The sequence below is a fragment of the Stegodyphus dumicola genome, chromosome X1, assembly GCF_044657685.1.
Source record: "Stegodyphus dumicola isolate Sdum_Otavi_A_Nest chromosome X1, ASM4465768v1".
NCBI classification, from domain to species: domain Eukaryota; kingdom Metazoa; phylum Arthropoda; class Arachnida; order Araneae; family Eresidae; genus Stegodyphus; species Stegodyphus dumicola.
Window position 1 is genome coordinate 187537070 of NC_140780.1, and position 26284 is coordinate 187563353.

General features: G+C 34.9%; 1 protein-coding gene across 1 annotated transcript in view; it reads left to right on the top strand.

Annotated features, from left to right (window-relative positions):
* The first annotated feature begins 8097 nt into the window (after positions 1-8097).
* The window catches only part of LOC118182809 (lysosome membrane protein 2-like), a 169038-nt gene continuing 150851 nt past the window's right edge, over positions 8098-26284 (top strand). The window contains exon 1 of the mRNA XM_035352199.2: positions 8098-8337. Within this exon, the coding sequence (XP_035208090.1) occupies positions 8161-8337 (177 nt within the window). The 5' untranslated portion in view covers positions 8098-8160. The remainder of the gene's footprint in view (positions 8338-26284) is intronic.

The following is a 26284-nucleotide window of genomic DNA, read 5'->3' on the forward strand; positions in this document are numbered from 1 at the left end:
CCCCTTTCGTTCAATTTTGAAGAAAATTAGCTGAAATGTGTACTAAAATATTGTAATATCTATCATTTAACAGGCTACCCAAGAATGGTTGAAAAGTGGATATTAGCAGCTGCAGAATATGATAGTCTGCAGACTACTGTTAGTATTATTATTAACATTATTTTGACGTATACGATGTTATTGATACGTTATTGATTGACGTATACGATTAATTAAGTTACAATAAGGGTAAAAATGTTTATAAAAATTACCATTTATATGCACTTTGTTCCAAAAATAAACAATGTTTGTACCCAGAAAGAATTGAGCCGTAACTTCGAAACTCGGCAGTAGTATAGTATTCGAGTAGATAAACAAATGAAAAAAAAAAAAAAAAAAAAAAAAAAACTGAGCTGATTAAAGCATTTTATTTAGGAGTAGAAATACAAAGAATGTGAAAATCATTAGGTGGTAAACCACCGCTGGCAGCTATACAAGCCGATGCTCCGTCGGGCAGGGAGTCAATTAAGTTGCTAATGCCCCTTTGCGGTAGATTGTGCCACAAATGGACCAACTGGTTAGCGAGTTAGGACGTATTTGTACACGGCTGAATTTTCCTTCCCAACATGTCCCAATCATGCTCGATAGGCGACAGGTCTGGAGACCTGGTAGGCCATCGAGGGGCATTAACACGTCGAAGACATTATTGGGAAAGTTTGCTGTATGTGACCCAGCGTTATCCCGATGGAAAATGGAACTTGAACGACCTCTGCAAAATGTCGTCAATATACTTACGATCCGTCAGAATACTTTGCAGCACGACTAATAGTGAACGACTGTCAAAGCTGATGGCTCCCCAGACTGTCACACCTGTGTTCTGATTGCGTGTCGCTCGATAACAAATGGTACATTAGACTGCTCTTCTCTCCGTCTCCAGACATATGCAGCGGTCATCAGCACTGAGAAAAAAGCGCGATTGTAGCTGAAGATCACATTTCTCCAATCGGACATTGTCCATCTTGAGCAAGAGCGGCACCATGAAAGATGAAAATGCTTATGGTGAAGGGTCAGCGGCAAGCTTCTTTATGGACATCGAGATCGGAGCTCAGCGTCACTTTGACTTCTTCGAATCGTGTCTCTGGATATCCAGGGATTCTGTGAATTGGCAAATGACGTTGAATCAATAGCAAAATTGTTGGTGCGGACGTGGTAGCTCTTCTAATTGCGCGATCCTCTCATGCATTAGTGGTCCAGGACCAATACGGTGACTGACTATGCCTTCGCATCGCCACTGGTTCTAGCAACGAAAAAGACCATATCTCTTCGACCAATATACCGAGCGATCCGCCTGTTCAACCAACCGGTCTCTTTTAGCTCTATGACAACTGTTCGAAATGCCGTCGAGTTCGTCTTAAAGTCATCTTTCGTTACAATGTCGTGTATCCAAGCCACCCGCTCGGTTGTAAATATTCGTGACTCGCCACACGTGACCTTTTACATCCTACCAACTGCGCACTTCAGAGGCGCGTTATTTCACTCGACAATGCTGATTGCTTCTGCAAGTTTAATCGTTTACATAACTCACTAACCACAGCTGCATGCTACGTTTCATAGTTGTGGCTTAATTTTTCTGGGTGCATATATTTTTTTTGCAACCGAGTGTATATTATAAATCATATAACTTAATTGCAAATTGCATATGTTAAATATATTATTAAAAACAAAATGATGACGAAAACTATTTAAATCTACCTTACTTTCATGTTGCTCAATTGCATTAATTTAAAATGCAGAGTAAAGATTTTGTAAAAGGTCAAATAGCAATACTTCTGAGCATTACCAATCTACTGTAACCCATGTGTTGTAAATCAAAGATCTTATAACCGATAAAATGACGAGGTCGTATGTATAATAAATGCTTTAGTAACATAATCTTTACGAAATTACATAAAGGTATAATACGAAAACTATTTTAAATATTAGATGTAAAGTAAATAATGCAGGAGTGCTCGAATACATAATTTTCTTTTCATTTCATACTATTAAATTTACTAAGATATGAAAAGACGTTTTCAATATTTTTTCTTAAGCGGGATACTGGTTTTGGCCATCTGAAACGTAAATACGAGTCTGTTTTCCTCAGAAAATACTCCACGAAGTCATCCATCAATTAAAATCGGTGAACTTTGCATATTTCTCAGTATTCGTTTAAATAAACAAATTAATGCAAAAGCACACTCTACCATATAAATGCTAATGTAGTAATGGTCCACAATACCTCAGATAATCAGGGTCTCCCGTATTCGCATCCTGGTTTTTGAAATACAGGAGTATTTTGTGCCTGAATACAAAAATGCAAAGATTATTACATATTGTTTTAGGAAAGCAAATAATAAAATATTTTTTTTCTTATATGTTACATTCAAAACAGCTAAGATTTCTGATGGCTACGCTTTCCAGTTTCAGCCAGATTTGCAGTCTCAATACACTGGTGTGCAAAAATTAAGGACGAGACAGTTTTTTCAATATAACTTTGTTCAAAACCTTTCCAAATCAACACATTTAATACCGTAAGATCCCCAATACGTAAGGACATGAGTAATGTAAGCAACACTTACTAAAAGAGAAATCAGAGGGATGAAAAGAAGCTTTATTGAAAAAGTAGCATGGAGCGCAATGCGACTGAAGACCGAAACATCCCTGTGATGGGTGTTCAGCAAGAAACATCCGGTCTTTAATAGGGGATATGATCTCCCCTGACTGCTAGGCAGGTTTCACAGCGTCTGCCCTTACTGAGAATGAGGGTGTCAATGAGTTGTTGAGGCACTGCTGCCCATTCGTCTTGCAGCGCCAATCGAAGCTCCGGAATCGTTACTGGTGGTAAGGTACGAGCTGCTAAGCGTCTGCCTAGAAAATCCCATACATGCTCGATGGGATTGAGATCCGGAGATCGTGCCAGCCAATCCATACGTTCAATATCCTCACTCTCTAAGAGCTGTTCGGCAGCTACTGTGCGATGACATGGTGCATTGTCGTCCCTGAAAAGGAACTGCGGACCCATAGCGCCTCTAAAAAGACGCACATATGGAAGAAGAATCTCGTTACAATAACGGGTCCGGTTGACTGAACCTGCGTCGAAGATGTGAAGGTCTGTACGACTACCAAGCATGATGCCTCCCCAAACGAGAACACCGCCACCTCCATACCTGTCCCTTTCAATGATGTTCGAGGGATGATTGCGGCTTCCCCGCTATCTCCAGATGAGTATGCGATGAGAATCGCTACTCAGACTGAATCTGCTCTCATCTGTAAAGAGTACTCGTCCCCATTCATTGTCTCTCCAATTCCGGTGTTCCCGGCACCACAGAGAACGCCTTCTCCGATGGGCAGGCGTTAGAGGTACACACCGTACAGGGCGTCGTGCAAACAGACCACCACCGTGCAGTCTTCTGGTCACGGTAAAACGCGATATCGGTCGTCCAGTCGCCAGTGTCGTGTGTCTAGCGATTTCTCCCACTGTCTGCCGCCTGTTTCTTCTGGCCTGTAAGGCAATATACCGGTCATCTGCGGGTGTGGTTCCTCGTGGACGACCACTACTAAACCCCCGGATAGCTGTTCCTGTAGTTTGAAATTGTTTCCAAAGTCGTGAAACGATGCTGTGAGCAATTCCGAACTCTCCAGCCACACTTGTCTCACTGCGGCCTTCCTCCAACTTCCCAATGATTCGACCTCGGGTAAAAGCATCCAGATGTCGTCTAACAGATTGATTATTCTCCATTTCTCGCTGAGGCAGCGACTCGGTGTGATTTTAACTGCTATACGGCGTGTGATCTCTTTGCCAGAAATACTGATTTTACACCGACAACATGCTTTATACTACTCAGACACTCCCCCATTACGTCTACCTGCATATCTGCGCATGTGCTACCCTACATCACCTTACTTAATCTCCTGATTTGTCTTTACGCTCTGCCTCTTCGTTCAGCTGATATGCTAATTTTTCGACTTCGTCCTTAATTTTTGCACACCAGTGTAGTTACGCTACGCTAGTAAGACATTTAATATCTACGTGTCTTCTAAAATTTCCAGTTCTCAGATGTGTTTCCATTCAACGCTCCGTGAGATCTTTAACTTGTCTTTTAAATTTACACTATACATGGCTTATAACTGAGAGAATTCAAAGCATTATACGTACTTTTTATCACCTTGTATATTTATTTTAGTTCTTATTAAAAGAATAGGAAAAGTGGAAGCTTAAATAAAAGTTTCCAATTTCTTCCCTATGAAGGACCTAACCATTTGTTTCTCGAAGAAAGTCGAAACCCAAAAGGAGTACAAGTAAAATAAAACTGCAAATACTTATACAAAACTGAAAGCAATACAAAAAATAATAAAAAAAATGAAGTATTAATCTCCTCGGTTCAACGCTTCAAACAGAACTTGTCAAGGGAAAAGTCTTTTGAAGCCTTAAACCAAGTTGATTAATGAGTTCCGAATGCATGTTTTGTTGCTCTTAATCATTTGAGATGCTGAACCGCTATTATCGAAACAAAGGTTTTATTTAAATCAACTTTTAGTGGATCTCAAATGTTCAGACCTTTTCTCCACATGCATTCGCAACCCCTTGACTACAAAAATAAAATATACAAGTAAAGAACAACATCTTTAACACACAGACTGAGTAACAGTATTAATTCATGTGGTTTATAATGAACTTATTGGTAATTTTTACAAATATTTGCATCATTACTGTAATCAACAGCATCACTATTCTAATGTCACGTCTTTCGTACCACAGTATAGAAACAATCATTTGCGTGCCATTTAAAAACGAGCTTCTTTCTTAATTTTCTCAGTTTCTGGTTAATTTTACTTTCATGAACTTAAAACGTCCTCTGAAGTTTTGTTAATTTATTTGCAAGATTTGAATTACAATCTAAAAATTTATTCTTTTAGCCCTCATCGATTAAATTTTAAGAATTAATTTATATTAAAGGAGGAAAAGTTAGAATAAACAGAATTTATTTCATTGTACTTAATCTAGATTTCCTTGAATATCGCCACCCAAATATTGTGCATTTATTTTATTTCTAAATGACACTCCTTTGTAATGGTTAGCTAAAGAAAGAACAGTATTCACCTCTCTATGTATTTATCTCTACACAAACCTTGCTGTACTTCAAGTGAGATTAATTGCGACATCATTAACATAGCGAGGGAAACATTGCGCAGGTACCGCAGTTATATAATAGCTCACGAAATAATTTTTATCTTTCGTGTGTTTTGTGTGTGATGCGCATACGGTATTTAAGTTATTCATAGATCGTTGCAAGCTTCGTTAAAACAGAATGTCATTTATAATGACGATACACGTTTTCGTTCTTACGCAATGAAAACCATGATCATTTCTTGCGAATGAAGTGATTGTAATTTGGTTACGCTTTAAGAATTTTTGCTAGACTTTTAAATTTATACTTAGTTGCTCGGGTTTTTACTAATATATTTGGTAATGAATACGCAAACGAAAGCATGTTATCACTGAATTTAATTGACTTGACGTTGAGCACACATCGTTAATGTAAGAAGAGTTTATTTTTGTTTTTAGTTTCCTTCATGCAATTATTTTTAAGCCACTTATATATTGTTATATTTTTATATACGACTGCTATATTTGTAAGTACTTTTACAAATAACTGTAAAATTACATCCCAGATTTCATCAGGTAATTCAGTACATAATTCTTTCCTTCAAATGAACTGAAAAGCAGTGACAAAATAAAATTCAATGCAAACTAAAACTTCAAGTCTCAGGGGTTTAGTGTTTGGTAATTGTATGGCCTGGCAAAGTAATACATTCCTGGTTTTTCTCGCACTTTTGTAATTTTTTCTGTCTATATCGTGTAACAATCCCCGTATAACATGTACTTTACCTCAAAAATCCTCTTACGACGGTATATCATCATAAAAATGGTATTTTCAGTTTCTCAGGGTAACAAAACAACAACAACAACAACAACAAAAAAAAAAAAAAAAAAAAAAAAAAAAACACCTTAACCGAATTTGGAAGATACAAAATTCCTGAAATGTATTTTCGAGATCTCAAATTGCTTTTTTTTTTTTAAATTAAAAACATCATCTTTTTTTTAAAAAAAACTTTGCTTGAGTGGTATTCTCTTTTTTAAAGTAAGACTGTTTATTATATAAGATTATAGAACACTGATTTCTTTTACTTTGACCTTTAAATTTCAAATTTGTTTTGTTAAATATTTCAATTAGGTTTCAGAAAATACCCCATGAAAACATTTTTAAAATGATTTAATTATAATAATTAGCACATAGAAACAAAATTTTAAAAAACTGCGGTTATGAAAGAAAGGAAAGTCTGTGTTTCAAAAAGGGCGATTATATTTTCAGGTGAAAAAAAATCATATTAAAACTATATTTCACTTTAAAAATACTGAAAATTATATTCATGTACTTAAAACAAAAATTTCCTTACACAAAATATTTATTTCATATTCTGCTCTTTGGACTCAAAACACAACCATTAGTAAGTAGTTAGTTTTTAGTTTTTCCCTTCTTTCTTTCTTTTCCTCCTCCCCCCCCCCCTTTTTTTTTTTGTAAAAATCTTGAGCTTGAAACCAAGTAAAGAAGACTTCGGCACCTTTAAATGTTGGAACGTTTTTCAGATCATTCACATAGCAAAATTTAACATTTTTATCGGTACGTTTTATTTTGCATGTGCTATATAAGAATATCTTTAATGGTTATATTGTAGAGACATTAGATATTTTTGATACGGGAGACGTGAAAAATGAGCAATGTCCTCAACGGGACTTGAACTCCGGACCTCTCGAATAAGCGCCGAGTGTGCTGACCATTGCACCACGAAGGCATGCTAAGAAGGCGGGAGAAATACATTATATACTGCCTCTTTTAAAGGGCGACTAGGGATCAGGGGACTCAATCGCCAAATCCTGGTGGTGGAGAATCACCATTCCTTTTCTAGTTCGGGTGCCACTATAGAGACATTAGGTATTTTTGATGCAAGAGACGTGAAAAATGAACAATGCCTTCGCCGGGGCTGCAACCTCGGATCTCTCGATACGCGCCAAGTGTACTGACCAATACACCACGAAGGTATGCTAAGAAGGCGGGAGAAATACCTTATAATGTATTGACAATTATCTTTAAAACTTGCTTATGAGTTTTAAAACAATAAAACCTGGCACACTGGATTCCAGAAAGTTATCGTTTGTTGATTTTTCATTTGGTTTGGATGGTAATTTCAAATAAATAAATAAATAAATAAATAAATAAAAATAAAAGTCTGAAAGCTTTCAGATTTTATGCTACGCTCAAAGGGGCGTTCTTTTCATTTACATACACACACACGTTTGAGAGCATTTGGGCTAATGGCCCTTTGGGCTAAAAATATTTATAAACAGCATATCTTTAGAACTTCCGATAGACAGTCTCGCACGCTGCATATCAAAATGTTTTTTTTTTCGTTCAGTGTTGCCATTACTCGCTTTGAAATCGTTCAGCTTTTTTAAGTAAAAATACAGTAAGGTTTTACTAAATATGAAGTACACACTAATGCAAATTCGAAATTCAAGTTTCGGGCTTCCAGGTGTCCACATTCTGGTGGAGAACTACGTTATTCAAAATTTGATTGCTCTAGGTACCGTTGTTTTTCCACAGTACGAGACACATGCATACATTCATGCAGATTCTTCATAATTTAATTTCCTTAAATATAATACAGTTCTATAATATTTGGTGGCAACAATTTGAAAAGTGGTACAACGCTTTTAGCGATTTAACGCAAAACGCCGTTTCAAGACTAATAGCACTTCTGGACTAACGCTTCTTTGGGCTAAAAATTAAAGAAAAGTAGTTTCAAGACTGCCGAAGAACTCTATATAAATATAGCGTATTTTAATTCTATTACTATTATTTTATTTTAGAGTGAGTTTCATTCAGCAACTCAACAACAAACAAAGTCTTATGTTTAATACATGCAAATTTTTAGCAAGTGTTTGTTTTCTGTTCTCTGTAACCGAAAGCATAAAAGTTAAATGGCCTGAGTGTAATGGTTCTTCCACCAAAATTTCGTAGATAGCTTGCGGTTTTTAAAACTTTTTTTTTATTTTTTCGTAATTATTAAATATCGATTATAATGGATGAAGTCGACCCAATGTCTTCTGTCAAGATTCCAGTTGCAAACGACGATCCAAAACAAGTTGGGAAATTAAAACGCGTTAGTGTGATGATGATAACTGGCGCCATTTTGACAGTTATAGGAATAGTTGGATTTCTTCTATATCCTGCGATTCTTCATGTGTTACTCCAAAAGGTAAGCTAATTTTTCGACTAAAATTACTACAATTTACTGCAATACCTTTGTACATAAGCATTTTATTACGAGCATTTTTCAGGTTTTAATAACGAAAACTCTGCATTAAGCAATCAGCCAAAATAGCTTGCAGATTAGAATAAAGTTAAGTAAGTTGAAGTATTCCTATGAATATGCAGAAAGAAATGCTGCACATTAATATTTTATGTCATTACATATTTGATTCTCCGAATTCTATGAAAGTGCTATCTCTTTTGGCCAATTATTCGGCAATAAATCGGGAAAAACTGCTCCAGTCTTCTTTGAAAGGCATGCGATAATGACTTTTAGCTTAATCAGCGTACAAAGTTGAGCATGAGAAACGTGATGGATAAATTTTAATAAGCACATGGGCTGAATAAACTTCAAATATTACAGATGTCATTTTCCATAGCCATACACCGAGGTGCATTTATACTTCAGTAATTTTGAACAATTCGTCCGAGTAGTTGCAGTGCAAGCCTAAACACAAAGCGATATTAAATTTTCTTTCAATCCTTGCTTAATTCTAGCTTATTTTCAGTAAATGATTAACATTTATGTCGATAGATAGGATTTAACTATATAATTTTTAAAAGGATTACCAAGCAGTGCGCTAAGATTAGTATGTAGTAGTTCTTGTTACATATATATTTTTATTACAGAGAGGATATGAAACACCTTTTCATTCTAAAAAGTGGCCATTTCAATAAATTTGAAGCAGCTTCAATGCATTAGTAGAGCAGTTTGACAGCATACAGCAGACGGTAGCTGCTTCAAAAATCAGGTGTTGCTGATAAGAGCTGTCAATAATACATTCACATATATGCATGTCAACATAAATGTGCAAATTATTTTATTTGTTAAATTTGTATTATTGGTCAAATTTCGTGAAATTAAAATGCCTTGTTGATGGAGTTTTCACTAGATAAATCGGTAAAATTTATGTAATAGAAAATGTAATACATTGCATTTCATTCATAATGAATACAGTGGGTCAACTGATAATTTTTAAAATTCAAAAGTTAGGAGTGATTAAAAGATATAAGATTAAAACCAAACAGTTCAAAAATCCTTCCTAATAGAATTAGAATAATAAAATGTCTTAGGTTTTCATTTTAGGGTTTTTTTAATCCTTTCTTCTTGAATAAACGTTTTTACAGTTTATTTCAAACGTCTGTTGCTTGAAATTCTGTCCATAGTCCATTCTGTCCATCTTGAAAGAAGATATCTTGTAAAATTATCGCTGGTTATCGTAATTAAATTATAAATAAGAGAAGGAAAAAAATGTTGATTTTGTGATTATGTAATCTTTAGAAGCTGAACGTTTCGAACTGGTTGAATTTAACGATCTATTCGATGGAGCAATTTGAAAAATCTTATGCTTTAATTTACGTCCAAGTTTAAAACTTCTGTATTTTTCCTCTTAGTTTGCCATTCGAAAATACTTTTGTCTACGCTTTCAGTAGATCCTTTCTAGAAGTTGTAAGTCACTGTATTCCTTAAATCCTAAAGGAATGAATATTATGGTAAAATGAAGTATCATCCGAACTGAAGTTGTGGTGGATTAAATTTAACAATGATAATACTTTAAACCAAATGTCTTGTGCATTTAACAACTAGAGTTAGGGTTTGGAATCTGAACATCTGCAGAATACTGTAGTAGTAGTACTTAGTAAATATCTTGTCTTAACGCAAAACTAGATTCCACCCGGTTTGTTTCGAATCTACAGTTTGAGTCTTCTTGCTATGGTTACTTTTCATCGTCTGTTTACCTTGTTTGTTAATCTGATGTACTTTTAACCAGCATTTCGTAAGCCATAAAACTGCAGAGTATTCCAAACACATTGAGAATGAATCTTTTAAAGCAATTTGTATTATTGAATTATGAAATATTAATTTTGTATAGTTTTCCAAGCTACCAATTGGTATAAATTCAGAAAGTGAGATTTTATTCTAGAAATGGAATTATGGGGTAATTAATGCAAGTGTTTGGATATCTTCTAGTTCTTAAAACAACTTCACATTGCATTCTAATAAATCCTGTTCAATATGCTAACCAGCTAAAAATCATGTTCTGCACTCTTACAAAAAAATTCTGTTTGGAACTATATTGAACCATTTACTCAAATTTTAGTTTCAGAACTGATATATAAAATGCGTAGTAAGTTTTACAGGTACCAGTTTAGGCGAAATGAAATTGTTTGAATTCGAGTCAAATATTAAATTGTTTATGTAGGTAAAAGTGTACTAGTGTACATGCTGGAGAAAAAATATCGTAAACAGGTTGATCTTGATAATCACAGACGTAAATCACAAATTTATTCAGATATTCTAAATACATCGTGTAGGGAACCCATTTGAACCCAATCCAGATAAGAATGCAATTATATATAAACTAAAATTCTTGAAACATGCTGGAAAAGGAAGCTTTCTGTCATCTTCATCCTTAGTAACTTTTTTTTAACGATTTCAGAATTTGCATTTTTCATTACAAAAGCTTTGTTCATTAGATAAATTCGAAGTTACTTTTGATAAAATGGTTGAGACTAAATTTTCTGAGAAATTTCTACGTACACAAAACTTTTTAAATGCAGTGGTGAGATAGCCTGACTTAGCAGCTGATTTTTTATTGCAACCCATTACTCTTGCTATTGATAAAGTTAAAACATTGCATATTAATCGGAAGTTCGGTCAGGTTTTTTAACAAGTTTTAATGCGAAAATAAAGTTTACTCTGAATAGCCTTTCTAATCATCAATTTTTAGCCCTCATGGCCTTAGCCGTATTTATTAAAAAAAAATAAATCGGATTTTTGGGGGGGTATGCGTATAGAAGGAGCATCTTGACGAATTAAATTGCAATAATTAAATTAAAATATCCCTATTCCTTAAATATTTAAACTCGGAAATCAGGTGTATTATATGTGGAAATGGGACCAGTTTTCTGAAATGGAATCTTTTTATCCTAATGTCAAATTCTGCAATGCATATTTTCCGAGAAATATGAATTAACATAATTCTAATTTGCCGTAGAATCTTCCTTTCTAAAGTGCTAAATTTACGATTTGAAATGTAATGCATTTATTACTCGTATTACGGTTTTGAAAGGCAGTGTTTAATATTATAATTATGATTTTTAGAATTTTCATCCTTTACCTTTATAACTTTAATATATATACAATTTATTTTAAAGCATCGCATCGAATCGATTTTAATTTCCTTTTTCATTATTTCAGTTCATGTATACTGTGCTAAAGAATAGGCTATCATAAGAAATTTATGGATCATTGATAGAATGAAATACTCACCGTTTTGAATGGAAAATTTCTAACTGAAGTTGACAGTAGCTGAAATTTTAGAGTAATCCGAGTTTTGATATTGCTGATTTTTGTGAGATGAACATCGCATTAGCCTTAAGTTTCTCGTTGAGCCTCCCTTCGAACAATAACCCCCTCCCACCCCAAAAAAAGCTTTGAAACATACGAAAATTCCGATACAAGAAATGCCATGCTTCTAACCGAAATCCATTTCTTTTTTTTGAAATTTTAACTAATGTTTTCAAATTTCATCGGACAAAATACTTGAACTTTGCTGCCAGTAGTGGCCCCGAGCTTTGCAGTAAGTGTTAAGGCTTGAATTACATTTTGACATTAATCAGCTGGTTTGGACATCATGAAGTGTTATGATATGGCATACCAATTTGTCATTTTATACTTTACAATTTTATACTTTTAAATATTTCAACTTTTGCCTAAACGCTTTTCCAAAGGCTGTATCTTAAATTTTTGATCAGGTATTATACTTAAAAGTGAAACTTTTGCCTTGAAAATTTGAACTTGATTTCTTAATTCAGTCTTTAAAATTTTTACAATTTCGAATGAAACTGAATAACGTTGCTTGGCTTATTGTTTTTCTCTGCACAAGCTCTTTTTATATTAAATGCTTGATATTCGAAACGGAAGGCAACATTTATCTTCTCATTCGGAGCACGTAAAGTATTCGCAAGAGTTTTATGGCATCTCATAAATTTTTTACGTAATATACTTTATACGACAGTTTTCCGTGGAAACTGATGATGATAAATGCCAATTTTATTCAGTTATTTGTCCTGACATGTTACTGTAGCTTTTAATAATGGATTGAGGAAACTTTTCGGTAAATGGAATTCAGAATTTTGCTGAAGTGCGTATCTGCGAGATCCGTTCTATCCCTTTATGAAGCCCTGCATTAATCATCCATGCGGGGAAAAGCCAACTAAAAACGAGTAACATTTGACGTCAGTAGAAGTGATAAGAGACATTGCTCAGATGATTTCCCTTGTTTGAAAAGTTTTTTTTACTTTGCACAGGGTCACTTAAATTTGTTTTGACCAAAGAGCGATCGCAGGTATGTTATTAGCTCCTTGGGGCATTTCAGCGAGCCTTGTACATGTCACTGCGTCAAAGTTGCGTGCAGTGGGCCAGGTTATTGACGTCATGAAACTTCCAGCTCTGAATCCCCGGAAAAAAGTCTGAAGTCATTTTAATAACTGGTCTAGTGGGAACAGCACATGAGTACGGAACAAGCGAGTTTCTTTAATACCAGTAAACAGGTTTAATACGCATTGGTTCAAATAAAAATTGCTGAACTGTTTTCAGTCGCTCTATTAGACTAACCGTGAATTTTCACTTTAAAATGAGGTCAATGTAAAGCATTTGAATCTGTTGGAGATCATTTGGTTAGTAATATAAGAACTGGCCACTTAAATTTGGCACTATTATTTTACGCTGATCTGCATTTCGTAGCATATTTTGTACAATTTTTAAAATTGCCAGTAATCTGCATATCTGTCTTTGTATAGTTATATGTACAAACTTCTTCAGAATACTTATTTATTTTAGGCATTTTTGCAATCAGCTTATAGAAGTGTCGTAATTTTTAAGTTGGAATGTTATATGTAAGAGTAGTCTGATAAACAAGATTCTTCACCAACACAACAGGCAGTGCATCTATTATATATATAATGGAGGCATTCGGTATAAAAAAGAGGTATTTGGAATTCTAGTTAGATTTAATGAATAAAAGTATATCAGGCACACAAGAAAATAAGTAGCATACTCGTATGTTGTAGGTAAAATTTCATGAAAAGTTTGAAAAAAATGCAATATTTACCACGTTCAGGAAATTCTAAACGAGAAATGAACAGCTTTCTGTCTTTGGACTTTCAAAAAGTGCAATTTACACTAGGTCTATTAACAGAAATCCATTCATACATTTTTAATCAGTTTTTTTATCTTTATGCTTATACATGAAATTTTCACAAGTGTAAAATGAAATTTTCTCTTATCAACGAAGATTCACCTAAAATGAGGCTTTCAAAATTCATATCTAAATTTTTTATTTCAGTGCTATCCGTCAGCCTAAATTTTGAAGAAATTTCATTTTTGATGATTGAAATAGGATGGTTGCAAGAATTTTAGTGGTTTTCTACATGTGTAGTTTAAATACAGATTTCTCGGAAAATCCTGTACATACCTGCACGAATGTAAATAGCCTTAGTGTGCTTTCGTACACTTATTTATGGCTGGGCTCATTTAACCCTTTGCGGCACAATTTTGCACAACTTTTTAGGTGTTTCCGGTCTGGACACCTAAAAATTTCCTTCTGTACGCACAGAAAAATTGAATGAAAAAGGATTTATAAGTTACTATAGGTTACACTGAACCTTCTTTATTTATAGTAGATGGCAGCTCAACAGAAACCAGTCCATATAATTTAGCCATGTTTAGTTTTTAGAGACCCTCATTTTTCAAAGAAATCTTCCAGGTTCTTTTTAGGGTATAAAAGGAATTGTTTGAAAAGAAATTTCTGTTATTTTTTGACTGTATGCTAATCTCCTTATTCTATATTAGTTTTAAATTTTTACTTTGGAATCTTGCCTAAAATCAAACTGTGAACCCTAGATGTGCCCACACCGGGCTCACCGATAATCTAGGACAACTGAGAGTCTGTATTCTTTGTTTCTCCGCATTTCATCGGTCAGTTCATGGACAACAGTGCTCGTTTCAACACTCTTTTTGAATGCATTCAATCATTGTGCCCACTTTGGGCACATATACAGACTTAAACGATAAGTGCTATCTTCACAAAATTTTACTTGTGTATTCCTCTAGGCCAAATTAGACTGCCTACATTTTTTAAATCAAAACTCCAACTTTAAAAGGTAGCGTGCCGGAAAGGGTTAAAATAATTCCTCCTTTTTAGGTAGATAATACGGAACCATTAAACTTCATCACACCCTTCATCCATTATTTGCTTTTAAATCTACACTACAGATCTTGCCACGTCGTGGCTAATTTATCGTAGTATATAAGATGGAATTTTTCAAAATTGGACAAGTTAGAAAGTTTCTTTTAAAATTCGAAAACTATACATACGTTTTACTCGCAGAAGAAACCTGATAGATAATAGTTCGATAATGTGTTCGAATCCTGGCAAAGGGACTGGCTGCAGGGATATTTTCTCCATGTAGCCATGACTAGAGCCAGCTTCCGTTCAGGAAGACTTCATGGAAGGTATCCCATCCCTGGGGCAACAATTTACCTGTCGTACGTAGCAAAATTGAACCAATTGCATCAGCAAACCACATTACTGAAAGTAAGACTTTCATGTTCTCGTGTATTTTAAGAACAATATTTCTGTATAAATTAGGATAATCCATTCATGATTCTTATGCGAAAATTATGTTAGAAACCATTTCTAATGCTCTATTTTATCAATTAATGAACGCAAAGAACTCTAACAAACGTGTAATTGTGTATCGCATTTTAAGTGTTCACATATACCCTTATACACACATACCGCTTCGACAGCTTATTCGCTCCACAAAAAAATTCGCGGTGCTAGTTCGTTTGTAAAGAAAATTGCGTTAGAAAGTGAATAATTTAAATTTCATCCAGCCTCTTGCAAAAGATTAAAAATGTACGTTTCTAGGTACAGATCATTTGTTGCAGTGGCTAGTCTCACTTGTCTGACCTAATCAGAACAAGTCCACGAATTTTACTTTGGCAAGGAGTGCAAGATTGCATCTGTCGTTAGCATGAGTCAAGCACCACATGGGTGACAGAACGATTTTGCCCAGTTTTACTCCAATTTTTAAGGACAGAACGACTCGAGGGGGACGAGTTCCAGGGTCTCCCCTCTTCCCTTACTATCAAACCACTGGAGAGGTACAAGCACTGGGCATTTGCAGACATCCGTGGATTCTCCGGGATTTGAAACCTAGCCCTTCGGTCCGGCAGTCAGCGTCATTAACCATTATCTCATCTGAGAGGTTAATTTTTAATTTCCTCTAGTATACTAAACCTGCTACACTGATAATTTTAAATATCTGTCATTTGCAACAGGTGGAATTTTTAACAATTTCTTATGCTCGCAATTCTTTTGTAATCTATTGTAATTCTCATCATTTCTGTAACTATTGTTTTAATGGAACACGAAGCTTAAATGCACGTTTCAGAAGAAACCCAATGCCATACATTAAATTGCATTTAACTATAAAATGGATATCTTAAGTGCCAGATGAAAACTAATTTATTTAGAATGCTGATCCCACACGAAGACAGGTTATTGAGACAGTTGATTTTACCATTTCGGTACTATTTGCTTTTGAGGGCCGTAAAAAATCGCCAAACTATTGTTGATGCCAGTGCTGCCAAAAATAATTGCGGCAACCCTAATGCAAGAAAGGAAGTATAATAGTAAATAACTATCTAAGATTGATGTTTTATTTTAGAGGAAAAGTTAATTTCATATAATGCTTTTTATTATAATTTATATAAAAAAGGTTAAACATGACTGAATGGAAGCATAAGAGTAAATAACTATTTAAAATCATTATTATTTATATAAAAATTGCCATCTATATAACTGAATGGATGTCTGCATCGCTATTTCGCTAACGAGTTATAGGTAAAGCATAATTTCATCTCGTTGGCTGTTCCAACATCATTTTCTATACTGAATGATGCTTTTTCTTTGAAAAATTCTTGGTGAAGTGCAGAATCGCCCTCTTTATTTGTTTGCCGCTTTTTACCAGGGTAAAAACACTTGGATTTTTGTCAATTTTCTTTTACTTTTTAAGAGAAAATAGGTCGATGTGTACATAGATAAAGTCAAGGGTGTGCGCAGTGCCATTTTTGTGCAATTCTGGGATTGTTTTTTTGAAGTGGCAATAGGTCGATGTGTACATGGATACCGAGTATGTACAATTCTTAAAAACGCGTCAAGCAGTGTGTGATTCTGCACTTTACACAAAATTCTATTGCAGACTTTTCGTATTGGGCAATTGTCAAATTCTTAAATCCATAGGATTTCAAGAAGATTTTAAATTGAAATACTAGTTAAAAATTAAACTAGTATTTCAATGGCGTCTTAAGAAATATAGAACTATATAAACTTACGCAATCTGAAATCAGCGCGTACGCTAGATTTGGCGCTTTTGCGCATATATTTTCGCTGCAATTATTTACGGTCCTCAAAACGGAATAGTACCAAAATTTCTTTACCCTGGTTGCCATATTTTGAATACTTTAAAGAAGCTATGTATTTGAATATTAAGTTTTACTTGTTTGAATCTCTCAGAGTTCTATTGTGATTGAAATGAGCATAGTTCCAATGCCGCAGTAAATTCGAAGTAAATTTCCCGCTCAGGGTGGTTTTCCATATTTTTCGTCGTAAAATCTTTTAAGTCCATTAAAGCAAGTCTGTCAAAAATTAGTTTGAATACCAAGATCAGGTTTAAAGGTTTATGATCGTAAAAACAGCTACTCCAGAAAGGATTATTGGTGCCTAAGTAGTCACTTTGCCTTTATTTCCCGTGAGCACATTGAACAGCAAATCTCCGGGTTCAGTATGCCCTTTTTTGTAAAGCTCATGTTATTAGTGACTTAAATAAAAAAATGTAAACTTTTTATATCGTGCTTAAATTGCAAATGAAACTTGGGCAGGAAATTCCCAAGCCTTAATTACGGTTCGAAGCAGTGTTTACAAGTTTAAAGATCTTGAAGTCACGAACTTCTCTCCAAGGTCAAGGATGAACACATGCTGCTATTTAGGGACTAGTTATGCGACTGTTTACCTTGCATGCAGTAAACATATCCTGTCGCAGAAAACATCTCTGTAGTCAAAAGGGAAACCACTTACATTCGAGCCCTCGATGTCATTAAATAGTTGCTTGGTCACTATCATGTAATAAGAATAGTTTCCTTTCTACAAAAAGTTTTTTTTTTTTTTTTTTTTTTTTTTTTTTTTTTTTTTTGAAGCTGATTGTAATGTGAGATAATGACCGCAGCTTCAAGGTCATCTTTTGAGTTCTTTGCTCTTAGTTTTCACTTTAAAATTACAATTATAGTTTTTTCGCTAAAGTTTTATGCAAAACACTCTAAAGAATTTTTAAACGGGTTGTGAATTACCGAGTATGAGCAATAATTTTTGTCTTCATCCCAAAACAGGTTTTGTCTTCATCCAAGCAGGCTTATCAGATCTTCCTCGAGTTCAGTTATATAAACATCAGTGCTGGAATGTTTAGCATTCTATGTTTTGATTCATTTTTTAGAAGCCTGAAAACCTCCATTAATACAATTTCAACAAAACAGGTAGTTAAAATATACAATTTAATAAATATCGACACAACTTGTTTCATAAATCGAGGTAAGTCATTTGTCATGATTCAGGATAAGGTTTATTTCCCAATCACTTTATTTAAAAAAATTAATTTTATTTGCAGAGCTTGTTAGAACTTTTAAATTAAACTGGTTCGTAATTCCGCAAAAAAGTTCAGTATATTATCCGCCTGAAAGGAGTTTAAGCTGTTCGGTTATTTATTAGCGGAAAGTGCAGTTCGCATTAGAAGGCAGCTTAGAAAGCATTGTTAGAAAGGCAGCGTTTCTAAGTAAAGCAGTCTTCTATATACATAAGGAAAAAACCACGACTGGTAAGGGAGGAACTGGTACACTATTATGCTCTTGAGAGACTAATTCGCGTTGGAACTTCGCGTTGGATGTCTTTTGATGGATGTAAAAAAAAATTTAGTATCAAGGTTCGGTTTACAGAAGGGAGGCCCCCTTCTAAATTTTTCAGTGTAGTACATGCAACTGATGTAAATCATATTTCCTAACGTATTATATGAAATAACTATTTTGCATTTAAAATTATGTATTTTACCTTTTGGCGCGTTTTAATTTCATAGCTTGTGTAGAAGTTTAGTACGTGTTGCATAAAATTCTAAACCAAGACCTCGTTTCTTCTAGAAATGTAAACGGAGGGAAGAGTGTAGATTTTTTTATGCCCTGAACGCTGGTAGTTCGACCTGTGTTCTATTCCAGGCAAACGGGCTGGGTGCATGAACGTTTTTGTGGATTTCCTCTTGTATAACGTGGATACGGCGCCGATTCCCTTAGAAAGTTCTTCATGAAGACATGCCTTCTCTCAGGCAGATAGCCCTTGCATGCTTTGCCATAATCAAACAAGCCAAAACAATATCTTGATTTTATAACAGACCTTACAGATCACCAAGTTAAGGCAGTTAAATGGTTTATCTAAGCAACAGTTAAGTATATCAATAAAATATAGAATCGGATTTTACTCTCGTTCAAACATGGAAGAAGTTTTATCCGAGGGTTTTTGCTTTTACTTTTGCTTATAAAACCTAGAACTAAAAAAAAGCTTAAAGTTTTACATTGTTGCACTCTGTTATATTGCAGGGTATCTCCGAAAGAAATGATGAAAACGAATAACACCTACATCCCAAATTAGTGTATTTATTGCAGTGTGGTTCACAAATGTGCAAAGAACTCGGAACACACGTTAGAACACATCACTGGTGTGACCTAGTCCTATCATTTCCGCGATTCTGGCATGTAAATTCAAAGAAGTCAAGTTCACTCCGCACTAGTCTTTCTGGAGAATAAAACGTTTTGTTCTTTCCAGCTGTGTAAACCCAAAGCAATAAATAGATTTTGGATACGCGAACCTTATTTTTCATAACTTTTTTCCGAATGAAATTAATAGAAGTGTATTAAGTATCCCAGTTCCATTTGCCCCTGTAAAAATCGAATCTTGATTATACATATAGAATTACTTTTTAACCAAGAAAAATCATTAAAGGTTATTCTTTCAGACCTGCGCATCATCGATGATCGAGTGATTAAGACAGCTGGAAGTTCTACCCAGTTTCGATCACAGGCGAACGAGCTTGTTGCATGTTTGGTTTTGATTTTCCGCATATGTAACGTGAATACTAGTCAATTTCGATTAGAAAGTCCTCTACGAAGGCATTCTTCTCCTGAGGCAGATGCAGTTCTTTCGCGCTGTGCCTAATTCAGACCAGTATACATCTATTTCATTTATCTGCTGATTGTTCAGAATCAACACTCAAATTTAAGGTAGACCATATGTAGCATGAATAAAAAAAATTTTCTCCTATGAAAACCCTCTACGAAGACCTCCTGCATCTTAAGCAGATAACTCTCTCGTACTTTCCCGCATTTGACTAAACAAAGGTGCATCTAAGATTGCTTTACTAGATATATATCACGTAAAGATTTTATTTGAAGATTTAAAGTGCTAGCATAACATTCAAGTGCATGCAGTATACAGTAGCCTATTTGTGAATGATTATAAAATGTAACAGAGTATAGTTTTTCTAATCTTAAAGCCAATTTGCCAATACTATTTCAAGCATTTCTCAAATACTTTAACTGTCGATCTGAAAGCTTAGCAATTGAAGTTATTTAGAGAAATGTGCATTAATTCTTGACAGGCTAAAGCCAAGTTCTGCCAATGCAAATGATGAAAACACGGTAAAACATAATATCCTGATCTCTCTCCGGAAATCAGAAAGGCAGATATCAATTTGATTTAACGTCTAGTTAATTTTACTAGTTTTCAGTGGCCCCTCTAAAATTTGTAAGTTCAGGAAATATCGTCATAGACAGCTAGTCATTTTGTACGAAAGTAGTTGCATTATATGCCACCTTTTATACTTTGTGGGTTATTCTGACATGCAGAAGGATATGTGCTACTCCTGCTCTTTCCAGATCTTAAATGAGTCCCCTCAGGGTTCTGGCATATGTAATAGTCCAAAGATGAAGTTTCTTCAGTTGCGGTAGACCTTTAAGGAGAAAGAGAAAAAGTGGAAGCCCTTAAGCTTCGATTAGTAAGCCATGTCTGGAGTAGCTGCAAAAGGGCGGTGGCGGGGAAGAACTGGACGGAATCGCGTGAGGGATTTTTTTACGAATTAGAAATGTGTTAAACTTGCAAACTACTGCACAATACGAAAAACAGTGCAAGTGTGCAGAACAGTGAAATAAAATTACTGTGTACAATATAGAATAGCAATCAGTTCTTGTAAGCAGTAAAATTAGTCATTATTTCTTGAGCAAATGAATAAAAAGAGAAATGCGAAAAAATATACACGATACCTATGTTTATCAATAATAAAAACTCAGAACTGCTTTTAAGTGCAAAATAAACAAATCTCTGAGTTTTCTGGCCTCCTATAGCAAGATATTGCTTGGCCTATCGGCGGCTTGCACAGTCTAGAATGATACTGTCCAGAGTATCGATATTTGGCTTAAATCATGATGAAAATCGGTCTGTCCAAAGTAGTGTGAATGACCCATCGAAATGTTTCTAAAAATACAAACCGTTCTAATAACATACAAAAGTATACCTCTGGTCGAGAGACTAAAAAAATATAAAAATATGCAGTCGTGCATGGTGTGAGAAGGCGAGTAGCGTTCTTATTGGTCCACGAGATAGGGTCGCACAATAATCAATATGCAGGTACGAATAATTCAAATTAAGTCTAAGTAGTTGCAAGAAATGGATATGTACATAATATAAAGCTTATCTGCTGCATTTATACGTGGCAGAGATAAATGGATGCGCATCCATTTTAGATTTAAAAATTCTGATGATTCTGTTTACTTCATGAGGTGTGACAAGACTGACAATATTCATAACACTGGGAGAGTTTATTCAGCTATTAAAGTCATCGGTAACTTGCAGGTCAGATTTCATGATTTACGGGAGAGGAAATTGAAACGAATTGGTAGGCCAATTGATTTAAAACTAGTTCAGATTTCTTCTCGTCAGAGAAGGCAAATCCATTCTCAGTTCTGATTGGCTTCTTGCAGGAACCAGTCCGTTTAAACATTTTCACGTAACTCCAAATGGAACTACTATCCAGATTAATGCTTTCAATTTTACTGCTCCAGATGTTTGTTTTGTGTGCGTAGATCTGCTGTTTAACGCAGAGATTTAACCAGTTGATGGCAGTCTTAATAGCCGGATCCCAAGTATGATTAAAATCTTTGCGCAATTTTACTGCGAACAGTGATTTCTCTGTGCTTGGGAAGCTGATGTTCATATTTGTTGCGATCCACAGTTTTGGTAGCTTGTGCACGAGCGTGATGTAGATGTTCAGTAAAGGTATTCCCTTCACAGTCGGTGTTTCTTGGAGAGTTTAAATTGCCAATAATCCCGTTACAACTAATCGGAATACTGTAGTATACATTCCAGTCCATGATTTGGAGTGAGGATGTGTCCTCAGTCGTGCTTATGCCAAGACAGAATAGGACGGGCATGTGATCTGAAGATAAATCATTCAGAACAGATAACTGCACTGGTATATTAATAGTGGAAATTAAAGTCTAATGTAGCATGACTTCAACACATTTGGCCTATATGTAGGCTCATCCGGGAAATGCCATCTATTACGCGCAGTTGTTTTAATAGAGGGATTTGAAATATCCTCTGCTTTATCGCCGTTTGCAGAATTAACACAACAGGCTCAGAAATCGAGAAATATTTTTAAAGCTCGTGAATGGAATTCAAGAGCATGTTTTCGAGAACAATACAATGACGACATTAACTTTTATTAAGCTCTGGTCCTCTAACTACCAAGAGGAAAGTGCTTGAAATTAAAAAGTTTGCAGAAAGCTTTAATTTTTCATACTTCTATCTCTAGAAGACAAATGCCAAGAATACGACTACGATATTGATGTAGTGCCCCCCAGCAACCGAGCGGTAAAGTCGCTGAACACTGGTAGTTCGGTCCAAGGTGAACGGGCTGGCTGCATGGGTGTTTCCGTGGTTTTCCCCATGTGTAGCGTGTATACGAGCCAATTTCCCTTAGAAAGTCCTCCACGAAAGCATCCCTCTCTTAATCCTTTCCCGCACGCTACCTTTTAAAGTCGGAATTTTGATTTAAAAAAAAGGTTGGCAGTCTAATTAGGCCTAGAGAAGTACACAAGTAAAATTTTGTGAAGATAGCACTTATCGTTTTAGTTCTGTGGCACACTGATTGAATAGAGCTTCGAAAAGAGTGCTGAAACGAGCATTGTTGTCAATGAACTGACCGATGAGATGCGGAGAAACAAAGAATACAGACTCTCAGTTGCTCTAGATTATCGGTGAGCCCGGTCTGGGCACACCTAGGGTTCGCCGTTTGATTTTAGGTAAGGTTTCAAGGTAAAAATTTTAAACTAATATAGAATAAGGAGATTAGCATACAGCCAAAAAAATAACAAATTGCTTTTCAAACAATTCCTTTTATACTCTAAAAGAAGTGGAAGATTTCTTTGAAAAATGAGGGTCTTAAAAAACTAAACAAGGCTAAAACGTATGGACTGGTGTGTGTTGAGCTGCCATCTACTATAAATAAAGAAGGTTCAGAATAACCTATAAATCCTTTTTCATCCAATTTTTCTGTGCGTACAGAAGGAAATTTTTAGGCGTGTCCAGGCCGGACACACTGTTCTGCAAAGGGTTAAGGCAGACAGCCTTCGAGTGCTTTGCCGTAAGATAATAAAATCATACGATATTGATGTAACGAGGAATTTTTCTCCGATAAACTTCTATTTTGTGCTCAATGTGAGCATTTAATTTGTTTTTATGCAAAAATTAATATTTAATAATAAGGAAATTGCCTTTCTTTGAATACTTTTTGTTCTGCACTTACTGTTATTTGTTTTATTTATAGTAAAATATAGTTTAAAACAGTTTAATTCTGTTAACTAAGTTTTTAAGGCGTTTAACCATGAAGATTTAGTTTAAGGGTCCCTTGACTCTGTGTGCGATAATCTGAAAGTGTATTGCCGAACTGAGGAACTGCAATGAAAACTTTAAGTCGCGCTACAGCGAATTCACATCTACAACCAGTCTAGTGGTAGCATTATAGCTAGGAATCGAACCTGCTGCAATGAATGTGGTGGGGCAGGCCCTAAGCTTTACTTTGTTACCGCGAAAATTCTTCTCATATGCTTGAGTTAGGGAATTTCTCCAAATGAAGGCATAATTTAAAATGTGTCCTCTTTGCACCAGATATGGAGTAGGCTTAAAACAATCCCCCCCCCACGCTCGAGTATGACGCAGCCATACGTTGTATAACAGTTAATTTGGTCGAATTTTTGGGCGATAAGTGCGAGTCATCTATAACCACTATTAAAGAACCGAGTAGAAGTACATTGTGATACTGTTTTTAGATTTCCTAGAATCATATGCTTAGATTACACCTAAACGCAAAGATCTTGCAAATTACTAGGGCCTGAGTTTCAGTCGCTGAAATCTTGATGGCTAGCACATGCTGCGAATGACTTGAAGTAATTTGTTAAAGTACTCAAGAAAATCTTCAGGCGCTGTGGCTGATAAATTCGTTTAGGTGCTCAAAACTGATGTTTCGGTAATTTAGTTCTAGCATTTTGCAATGCATTCTGTCGAATTTAGATTTGTTGCTTTAAACTTCCTGTCTGTAGTCCATATGCTCTATTGGATATTTGACGTAAATGGGTTTAATATGGTTTAATATGACTTAAATGGGTTTAATATAAAAAACTAAATCTTCGTGTTTAAAGCAGCATGTTTTGGATCTTTAAAGGTCCAGCTAATTCCTTATCTTGAAATTCGCTAGATGAGTGCAGATTATCTCGGTGTATCTGAATATTTTATTGAATTTATATTATCGAAGGAAATTTTTCTAGTTGCAGTCCTTCACAGGTACGTAATATTCCATTGCTTCGGTACATATACGCGCAGGCACAAGAGCGAGGCATTTTAGTAAAGAGAAAATTGTCGAAAATCTTTGTTTTTCAGTGTATTTTTTAAACTGTAGTTTCTTAATCTGACTCATTACATGAAGAACATACCTATCGCACTGCAGAATGCTTTTTTTTGTGTGTGTTTTGCTGTTGTATACAAATCCCAAGTCCTCCTGGAGAAAAGGGTGAGTTTTTATTGGTTCTTAATATAATAAGTTATCGAACGTCTGTGGTATTTAATAATTGTTCAGAAATCGCATTGAAATTTCGAAATTGCTTGCTCAAAACTACCGTCTTGAAGACAAATTAGAAACGTTTTCTAGAAGCTTCATGACATGTGTGACTGCGATATGTTTAATTACCAAGTTTATCATAATCAAGTTCTTAATTTCTAATCTTATTTTTGCGCATTTTCCAAACCATTTCTGATTTAATCCACTGAGAACATACTCTAATCTGCGTTGAACGTAAATGATACAATAAATTTCAATACCTGCATTTAAACGCTGATTTTATCTCTGCCTCACTCATTCTTTCAGTGAAACCATCTTCTCTAATTTTTTTTAATGACTTCAAATTTAAGCTTCACTTTTTATTCAACAGTTTAAGACAAATTAAGGCACGGTTTAAACTCCATGCGAACATGTTAACATATTTCTGCTGATATCTCAATTCCTCCATACCATCGAAAAAATTTAATTTTTTAAAATTGCGTTAACTATTTACATTGCCTGTTTGAGTATACTTCTTATTTTTCAATATTTCTTATAAAGTCATTTTTATGTAGCCAATTTTAAAATAGTATTTGATTCGAGTTGGAGGACGGATGTTTTTTATTTTTTCAATTTATCAGTTAAAATCTTACTGCGGTTTGAACTCTAAGAAATACTGTGAATATATCTCTAAACTTTCATCTTTTATTTCTGAAATAAGCATTTTATTATATTTGGGAAAAGTTTCAATCTTATGTGTAACCATTTGGAAAATTTAGATGTATTAAATTTATAACATTAATGCTGTGTTTCATAACATTTATATTACTGCCAGTCGAAATAAATTAAGAAGACTTCAAGCCTATCTATCAGCGAAGATAAAATGCACTATTTGATGCCATTTTGCCGTTCACCGTTTTCGACAATATGTAAATACCCATTAGGGTATCCTTCAAGGTTTTGTGCCATTAAAAGCCAACCAACCAAGAGGGTATCCCCATGTAAACATTCCAAAATTAGCTGAAACATGTTAAACATGGTGGTGGCTTCGTCATTGTTTGGGGTTGTATGGCTTCAAATGGGGTAGGAAATTTAGTTTTTATAGATGGCATAATGGATCATAAGCTTTATATAGATATACTCCAATCTTAAAGAAGGTGCAAAAAAATTGAGTTTAGATGGAAATTTTATATTCCAGCACGACAACGACCCCAAACACATGGCACATAATGTCAAAATGTGGTGTCTTATTCATTGTAAACGGCAATGAAAACACCACCACAGTTCCCTGACATCAATGTCGTAAAACATTTGTAGGCCACGCTCGAAACAGCGGTCCAAAAACACCAATTTAGGAACAAAGCCCATTTAAAGCAAGTGTTACAAGAAGAATGGGATAAAATATCTCCAGATACCACCAAAAAATTGGTCGAATCGTTACCAAGACGTTTGGAGGACATTATAAAAGTCAAGGGACATGCAACCAAATATTGACACTATCTTTGTATGTGATATATCACAAAAATTTTATTGGTGTATCCTTAATTTTTTTAGGTAAAGATCTGCCAATGTTTATTTCAAATACTAGTAAAATTTTTAATTTTAGATATGTTTTTATCGATTTTCGTTATTTTTAC